This window comes from Crocuta crocuta, unplaced genomic scaffold (genome assembly GCF_008692635.1).
Source record: "Crocuta crocuta isolate KB4526 unplaced genomic scaffold, BGI_CrCroc_1.0 scaffold246, whole genome shotgun sequence".
Classification (NCBI taxonomy): domain Eukaryota; kingdom Metazoa; phylum Chordata; class Mammalia; order Carnivora; family Hyaenidae; genus Crocuta; species Crocuta crocuta.
In genome coordinates this window covers 5,281,541-5,290,786 of record NW_027531902.1, presented here as the reverse complement: position 1 = coordinate 5,290,786, position 9,246 = coordinate 5,281,541, and the positions used below count along the sequence as shown (strand labels likewise).

General features: G+C 54.1%; 1 protein-coding gene across 5 annotated transcripts in view; it reads right to left on the bottom strand.

Moving 5' to 3' along the window:
* DNMT3A (DNA methyltransferase 3 alpha) overlaps positions 1-9,246 on the bottom strand; it is a 97,874-nt gene that overhangs the window by 39,070 nt on the left and 49,558 nt on the right. For all 5 annotated transcript variants that reach the window (XM_077774136.1, XM_077774137.1, XM_077774135.1 and 2 more), the window contains exon 4: positions 5,490-5,760. In XM_077774136.1, coding sequence (XP_077630262.1) covers positions 5,490-5,760 — 271 coding nt within the window. The remainder of the gene's footprint in view (positions 1-5,489; positions 5,761-9,246) is intronic.

Here is a 9,246-nt window from a genome sequence, read left to right as displayed (position 1 = left end):
CTCAGGGGCCTGAGCTAAGCCTTTAGTCTAGTAGATTCCAGCTTGGATTCCAGCTGTTTCTGTGTGACCTCTGTAACCTCTCCTAGCCTGTGTCCTCACTGCATCAAGATAGGTAACCGTTCCAATATTTTTAGGTTATTGGCAGGGCTTGGCATATAATAGGTGCTCAATAAATGTCCCCAAGGCATTTCCCTGCTCCTCTTCCCTGCAGCTCCTTCACTGGGCCCAGATTCCACTTCCTGGAAGGAAATCCGACCCCACCCCCCAGCAGAAGCCCCAGTAATTCTGTCTATAGAGGGGAGTTACATCTTCCCCCTGTCCCTCTCCGGGCCCCAAGCAGGAGGGCAGCCACGCTCCTGCAGAAAATCCTGTGCTCTCAAGGTCCTCACCCAGATGGCCTCCCCAGGCCCAGCACGCACCCAGCAGTCCGGCAGCGGGGTTGGGTTAATTATGCCTTCCAGAGATTTCCACAGGTGGGAGTGGGCAAGTGAGCTCTTTTCTCACCTGGGCCTCTAAACTCCCTTCTCTGAAGCCGAGAGCACTGAGCTTGGGCCCAAATCAGGAAGGTCACTAAGGCTGGCTCACGGTAGTTGGGGTGGGGGAGCCAAAAACGGAAAAAACAGCCCCTACTTCATCTCCTGGCTCTGAAGCGGAAACCAGACACAGCATTGAAGGCCTCCTCGGCCCGAGAGAGGAAGTTTCTTTGCCTCCCTCTCGCTAGAGAAGACCCGGGGCTCCTTGTGTGTGTCCCTGGGGCAGAGGCGGTCCGGGGTTACAGCGCCCCCCGGAGCCCCGGGGAGGGGACTCACGAGGGCCCTGGCTGTGAGCACCGCACGGCACGTGTGCCGGCGTGCGTGCGACAGAGACGGCGCTGAATTGGCTGCCTGGGTGGGGGAGGGGGCGTGGGAGGAAGCAGGAGTGTCTGTCTTGGGTGTGCGCGGTGGGAACGGGGTGCTAGCTAACACTTTACACGACAGGCTTTTTAAGGTATGTCTCACCCCGGCTTTCTGTCTCTTCCTCTGAGCTTCCGCTCTGCGCGGCCAGCTCCCTGGAGCAGGGTGCCCCCCCCCCCGCCACCCCCGGGGTCTCTCTCCTACCCCCGGGGGTCTCCCTCCTCTCAGATCTGCACGTTCTCCTGGTGAGGCTTTGGGCTGCCAGAAGGGGGCGCCTGTCCTTGGACCAGGCTGCCACCCAGGGTCCCTTGGACCTCTCAAGCTTTTCCTATGGGGGTCCCTCCATGGCGTCTAATTATGGGGAATCAGACATTCATTCGAATGAAAGAAAATCAGGGCTGAAGGGAACTGCAGAGATGCTGGAGCACCTGTCCAGTCCCTAGATTTTGCCAATGGGGAAACTGAGGCTGGGGGTGGGGTGGGGTGGGTGTGGACTAACTTACTGCCAGTGCTAAAATCAGATTTCGGGGCTCCTGAACCCAAACCAGCTCACTTTACCCCTTACCACCTTCAGGTTCCCCATTCCCCGGCCCCCATGCTCCCCCAAACACAATTACTTTTCCTCGCGCAGTCTCCAACTGCCTTCTTTCTGGAATTTTCTCCCCGACGGATTCTGCACATGCCCACTGAGTGATATCACACACACACACTTTCCAGCCTGGCCCAGCAAAACAACACACTGGGCTGTCTCCGAATGCCGCACTTGTCCTGAGTCAAGGAGGGTCAGCTGCTCTCTCAACACTCCCTCTGCGGTCCATCTGCTCCTGGCCCAGACCCAGGGTCACAGGCGGGCCAGGTGGCTGCATGCCTCCCAGGGTGGCCCTGGCAGACTCAGACATGACCCTAGAGTATCTTGGGTCCTGGGGGCAGGAGAGGCCGGGGTGTTTCCAACAGTCACCTGTCGGTCTAAGCCTATATTTGCCTGGGGCCCACCCCAAATTCCCTTGAAGAAGAACCCAAATCTCAATGACAAGGCTAAGGCCAGGCTTGCCTCAGAGGGCAGTCACTAGCCCAATGGTGAGTGTCCAATCAGAGCAGAGAAGGGCTTTGTGCTGACCCTAATCTGGTGCCTTACTAGTTTTTGCAATCTCGGCTAAGTAACTTACTTAACCTTTATGAGCTCTCAGTCTCCCCATCTGAAAAATGGGGACAGTAAGAGTCTTCCTTACAGGATCACAAAGATTAAACAAGAGAATCCATAAAAAGTAGGGCTTCTTAAACTTGAATATGCATGGTAATCGGAATCTCTTTGAAATGTGGATTTTGATCCCACAGGTCTAGGGTGGGGCCTAGGATTCTGCATTTCTGACCTCTGAGGTGACATAGGTGGTCCATGGGCCACTTTGAGTAGTGAGGATATAGGACACTCAGCACGTAGTCAATACTCAGTAAAACAGAGCCCTATCACCACCCCTTCTATTATAATCATGGCGGTGTTAATGCTAGGAGTGCAGGAGCAAGTCCCAAGGCCACCACCTGCCTATCCAGGTGGCTCTTGTCCTGATTACTCATCGTCTCCCCTGTCTTCCTTCTTTCTCCTGGCTGCACTACCAGGATCTGGGGCACCTATGTGCACAAGACACTGCCTTAAAGTCTTCTGTTTTTCCTCTATAGGAACTAACGGAAGGGATTCCAGAGGGGATGGATTGGGTCCCCCCGCACCCCCCACCCCCGAGAAGAGACCTGGAATGAGGGGAGTAGAAGGGAGACCATGGCTAACTCACTGCCTCCCCTGGGGCCTTAGTCTCCTTCCTCCTTGGAACTAAGCAGCTGAGTGTGTGTTCTGTGTGGCCGACAGCTGGCCTGGCAGACCTGTGCCCACGCCTCCAGGCCGCACCTCACCGGTCTCAGCATCCGGGCAGTGCACGGGGCCCTCAGGGGCCCCACCGGCTCCGCATGCCGCCCCGATCTCCACCTCCCGGATACCTGCGGCACAGAGGAGGTCAGGGACGCCTGGAGGGTCTGCCTGCCACACTCCACACTGGGACTCTGAGGAAGGTCCATCTGATGTGTGGAAATCCCAAACCCCTCGACACCATCTCTTGCCTCCCCTTGTGTTTTGGCGCCTGTCTCTCTCCATCTCTGCTGCCACCTCCCCCTGCCCTCGACGCCTGCAGCAGCCTCCTAACCCTGCTTCCCAACCTCTCTGTTCCATCCCAGGATGCAGAGCACAAAGTGATTTTTTTTTTCCAAAACACAAAGCAGACCGTGTCACCCCCGAGAAGGTGTCCTCAAAGGCCTGCCCTGGCCCCGTCTGCTCTGCTCTCATCTCACACCGTTCTCCCTTGCTCTCTCCACCGCAGCCCTGCGGGCTTCTATCAGGTCTCTGGGTGCCCTGCTCCTCCCACCTGAGAGCCCGTGTACCTTTATCCACTCCGTCCCGCACCGCCCCTCACGTGGTGAGCCCCCGCTCATCCTTCTGTGTAACAGCCCAGGCCGGCTGAGGCTCCTGTCGCTGTTCCTTAGAGAACCATGCTTATTTCTCTTAGAGAACATAGCTCCCTGTATAACCACAAGCTTTTCTTTATTTTAAACTTAAAAAAAAAAATTATTTTAAGTAGGCTCCATGCCCAACATGGGGCTTGGGCCCACGACCCTGAGATCAAGAGTCGCACGCTCTACCGACTGAGCCCGCCAGGCACCCCTGATCACAAGCTTTAAAGTGTGAACTTCTCTTTAATGTCTGTCTCTCCAGCTGACTGTGAGGTCCTTGAAGGCAAGAACCAGGTTTTTGTTCACGATGGTTTCCCCGGATCCTGACACACACACACCAAATGGATGCTTAACAAACGCCTATTGACTGACTCAAGAAGGAGCTCCTGAGAACAGACAGAAGCGGAGACGGGGAAATCCCAAACTAAAAGCGAACCCTTAAGGGTTACGAGTGGCTTTAGCACTCTGGCTCCATCCCACTGGGCAGCAAGGACCTGCCCCGACCTTGCACAGCAGCTTGGTGCCCGTCGTCGTGGTGAGATCCCAGGAATCTGGGAGTCAGCCAAGACGTACCCACGGGAAGTGGCACATTTGGTGGACAGGGCTGATGGGCTCCCAGGTCCTGCTCTGGAATACCTGGTCTCTTTAACGGGAGGGACGTCGTCTTCTCCCTTTTCCTCCTCGGTTCCCCTCCACTCAGGCCCCTTGAACACTCCTGCCAAGTGTCAGGACATATCCCATAAGTCACTCGGGCGAGGGCAGGAGCCCTGGACGGTTCTGAGCCAGCCCGCCCTAAGCCCCACTGCAGAATAAAAGGGGACAGTGGAGAGGGCACATCAACTTTGAAGCCAGAGACCATGACGGAATAAATCCTGGGTCTGCCACTTACAGGCTGGGGGGGTCCCCGAGCAAGTCACTTCCTCTTGTTAAGTGGCAAGTTTTTTCTGCTTTAAAATGGGGATAATAATACCTCCGAAAGACTGTTTGGAGGACTAAAACAACGAATACAGAGTACCCCAGAAAGCGCTTTGCAGGTAATGGGAACATCAAAATATTGGTTGAATAATAAATGCATGAAAGATATTTTTTAATAGATTTGGAGATGTCTTTTCCAGAAATGCTCTCAATCCTGCATGAATATTGGGTTTGGATCCACGTAAAATAAGTTATGCCAATTAATCGATGTACTCCTTCCATCATACACACTTGGAAGGAAGACTTTTTGAAATTGAAATGCACATATGCAAAAACAACCTGGCACGGCCCTGGGAGGATCAAATGTGATAATATATGAGAAAGCGCTCTGTAAACTGCGAAGCCCCGTACAAATGCTAGTTGTCCTCATTACCAACATGTTTACAGCTCGGTTGGCCCTGAAATCACTGGCTTAACCTGAAAGAGAAAAGTAGGCAACTTTCCAGGACTCCAGGGAGAGGCCACAAAGTCCGGGGAGGAGGGGGCCTGGGCTGGGCAGCGCCCGGGCCACCCCATCTGCCCCTCCCCCACCCTGCTCAGTCACAACCCTACGTTAGCGTTAGCTGGGTCGGCTGAACTGTGGTGGCCTCAGGACATCTGAGCTGGGGAAGGCTGCCTGGGCTTACACCACCTACAAGGGCATCCACTGCCCTGAAGCGCCCAGGGGCTACAGACACAACCATCCCTGAGCCTTGCAGGCCAGGTGAGGGCTGAGGGAAACTGAGGCGCGCCGCCAGCCTACGGAAGGACTGGGGTAGGTGGGGAGGGACAGCCATCACCCCAGTCCCGCTGCTGTTGGCATTCTGCAAACCCGCTGTTGCCAGATAGGGCTTCTTTTTTTTTCCTTTACGAGAAGCCAAAGCTCCACAGATTTTTATGTGAAATTTCTTGATTTTGAAATACTGGCAACTAATTTTTTTAAAATGTTTAAAACACTGCATGGGCCAAACAAAACACGTATGCAGGCAGCATGCAGCTGGCCACCTCCAGGGCACAGCCTGGTGAGCAGACCTTCAGCTCTCATGCCTCCCGGGACCTACTAGCCCAAGTCCAAGTCTCTAACTCTCGGGAAGGTGGGTGGGGTCCTGCCGGGCCCAGAAGAAGCTGCCCCTGGGGCCCAAGACTCACTCTCTTCTGCGGGGGCTCCTCGGCCATCTTTGGGGGTGCAGCAGCCATTCTCCACAGCTCTGGAGGCTTCGGGCGGGGTCTCAGCCCCACCCTCTCCCTCTGCTGGGGCCCCGCCCTTCTGCCCTCCAGCGGGGCTCCCCTCCTCAGGCTGGGGATCACTCCGCTTCTCCAAGTCCCCATTGGGTAATAGCTCTGAGGGGCCTGAGTCCTGGGCCATGGACGGGGACTTGGAGGTCACTGCGGAGTCCTTCGGCGTGTCACTGCTTTCCACCTGGAATGATGAAGAAATAGGAGGGAGGGTTAGACCAGTGGTTTTGTCTCTCTGCGATCACCAATCTCCCTGAAGCTCTGGTGCGTTACGTGCCCGCGGTCCAGAAAACAGTGTCAGGTACGCATCCGTGCCAGCAAATGCACGCACGACTTTAATCTCAGTGTCAAGGGATTCATGGGCCTGACTCCCTGAAGTCTAGGGCTTTGTGGACTCAGCTTATGAAGCAGGAGAAGAATCCCAGCTGGTTTCATGGCCCGAGCTACCCTGGCCACCACCCCCACTCCCTGAGGTGACACAGGGCTTCTAAGCCTACGCGGCAGCCCCCTGTTAGAGACAAATGTTCTGGGGTGCCTAGCTGCCCCAGTCAGTAGAGCCTGCGACTCCTGATCTCAGGGCTGTGGGTTCAAGCTTTGCATTGGACCTAGAGCTTAACTAAAATAAATACATAAAAGAAAAGAAAAGGATAAAAAGAAAACATCAAGGACTTTTTAAAAAACAGAAACACAGGGGCGCCTGGGTGGCTCAGCTGGTTGAGCGTCCAACTTCAGCTCAGGTCATGATCTCACTGTTCGTGAGTTCGAGCCCCACATTGGGCTTTGTGCTGACAGCTCGGAGCCCGGAGCCCACTTTAGATTCTGTGTCTCCTTTTCTCTCTGACCCTGCCTCGCTCCTGCTTTGTCTCTGTCTCTCAAAAATAAATAAACATTAACACACACACACACATACACACAACAACAACACCAACAACAAATTATCCCTTGCACTGTCCTACTTCAAGTCAGAACCCTTCCTCAGAAGATTCGAGTGCCACCAAATCAATTCTGTTAACCTTGGGCTGATTGACTTTTTTTTAATGTTTATTTATTTAATTTGAGAGGGAGGGAAGGGAGAGGGGCAGAGAGAAAGGGAGAGAGAGAGAATCCCAAGCAGGCTCCTCGCTGTCAGCACTATGGGCTGATCTGACTTCCGTCAGCTCTTTCTGGCTTTCGTTCTGGTCTCCTAAAGCCCAGATCCAAGTAGTGACCAGCTGCCCACTGGAGCAGAAGAGTCAAAGGGGGAAACTCTCAAATATATATTCTGCTGGGCCCCCAAGCCCAGCACGGTTCTTTCCCTCAGCTCTGGACCCCACGTGTTCTCCCCGTACCCAGGACCCCAGAGAACCCCCCCAACACAAGCAGTTTGCAGCTTCTGCGGTAAGCCCTCCCTGTCCTCAGGTTCCCCTTCTGAAAGGAAACGTATAGGTTTGTCCCCAAGAGTCTAAGAACTGAACTTGCTACAGTTCCAGGTAATAAGAATCCCATCAAGGGTAATCACGACTGTCCTAAGTGTCCCTGCATGGTGGGCAAGGCTCCTTCTCATCATTACCCCTTTAGAGCCACTCCACCTCCCTGAGGAGGCTCTCAGAGAATTCTGTGACTTGCTCAAGGCTACACACTTTGTAAGGACAGAGCGAGGGGATGAGAGCCTGGGGAGCCCTTTGTGCTTGGCCCTTTGGGGGACAAGCAGGTTAGGGCATCTCAGAAGGAAGGGAGGTGTCCTCTTGGGGCAGAAGGAGCGAGTTCCCTGTGCTCAGTGCTCCGCCTGCCCACGGGCACAAGGCTGCCCTCAGCACTCCAGCCGCCTGCATCCGCGGAATGCCCATGAGAAGGGCAAATGTGCCGTTAGCCTGCCAGTTAGGCAAAGCTCAGGAGGGGGCCTCCATGGCCCCACCTATAAGGTGAGACGCTTAGGCTAGTCCCCTGAGGTGTTTTCCGTCTTTTTGAGTCTTTTTTTCCTGTTTATAAAAGTCAGACACATATTTTATAAAAATTCAAACCACACATACATACACACACACATACACACACAAATTCAAACCACACAAAAATGAGTCTTCTTAAAAAGGCTAAAGCTCCTTTTTCTTTTTTTTTTAATAATTTTTTAAATGTTTATTTATTGTTGAGAGCAAGAGACAGAGTACAAGTGGGGGAGGGCCAAAGAGAGAGAGGGAGACACAGAATCTGAAGCAGGCTGTCAGCACCAAGGCCAACACAGAGCCCAGACCCACAAACCTCGAGATCATGACCTGAGCCAAAGTCAGATGCTTAACCGATAGCCAGGTGCCCCTAAAGCTCCTTTTCCAATTCCCTCCTTCCAAAATCACAGGTAAACCCTGATCAACAGTTTGGTGAGTATCTTCTAGACTTTTTTCCCCCATGCATCTACAATCATATGTGAGCTACATGTTTATACATATGTATTCACACACACATCCAGATCCAGAATTTTTTTTTTTCTAATAGGGTATCATTCTACCCCGTGTTCTATAACTTGCTTTTTCACATAACAAGCAGAGTGGGCACCTCTCCACACCCGTGCATATGGATCTGTCTGCTTCTATTTCACAGCTGCTCAACATTCTATTGAATGGGGGCTCCATGATTTATTCAAGCGCTTCCCTAAGAATGAGCCTTTGGGCTGATTCGCTTTAACTGTGGTGAGCCCCGTGCACTTCACAGTTCGGTGCACCTGTGTATTTCTGTAGCTCTGAGTCCCACGAGTGGGCTGGCTGGTAGAGGCCCTGCCTAAGTGTGAGTAAACAGGCCGGATTCTCTGCCAAGAGTTGTACCACTCAAGTGCACCCTGACAGCCTGAGAGAGAGCGCTTGTCTCCCTCCCCACACAGCCCAGCAATCTCCAAGGCGGCTTCTGCTCTAAGGGTCTATATCCCCAACTCTGAGCCCACTGCTGTCTGTCGAGGAACCTCCCGGCGTGGCAAATAGGGACAAGGGTCTTGGGGACAAAAAAATAAATAAAAACCCAAAATTAGAGTCTTCCCCGGACAAGGCTCCAGGCACACAGAGCAGCCTGAAGGGGAGCAGAGAGACTGACCAAGCTGTTTGCCTGGCTGAGCGGGGCAGCTTGGGGCAGGCCTGCTTCCGGGAAGGGAAGCTCCCGTGGAAGCCTGCAAGTGTATGCAGTCCTCAGAGACTGGGGGTGGCCGGAGGCTGGAGCAAGAAAAAGAGGAGGCCTCTGGCAGAAACCTAGGTTAACCTCCTCTTCACCTAGCCTTGGGCCTCCGAAGCCAGAGCCAGGAGGCCAAACACAGGGACACACGTGAGCAATTAAGCCCCGGCTTTCTCCTCAGCCTCCATGTCTGAGTGTTGGCACCTACACATTCTGTCCAGGACTCAGACGGCCCTTCCCACCTCCCTGCTCAAGCCACCAGGTTCCCTGGCCTAGGATGCCCCTCCCTGGTATAAATCCTCTCACCTCTAGACAGAGTAGGGCATGTCTGGACCCCCACGGCCACCCCAACGTCCAGCTGTGCCAGGCACCACAGAGCCCTAAACGTGGCACTCCCAGGACGGTGGGGTGGGGGTCCCGCTGGCCAACTCAGGCTGGGACATTCAGGTCAGAGCCAAGCTCTTACCGTGGCCACGTCCTTTCCCCCTCTGGCCACTTGCTGCCCCACAGACACCTCAAGTTGGGGCGGGCTCTCAGCTCC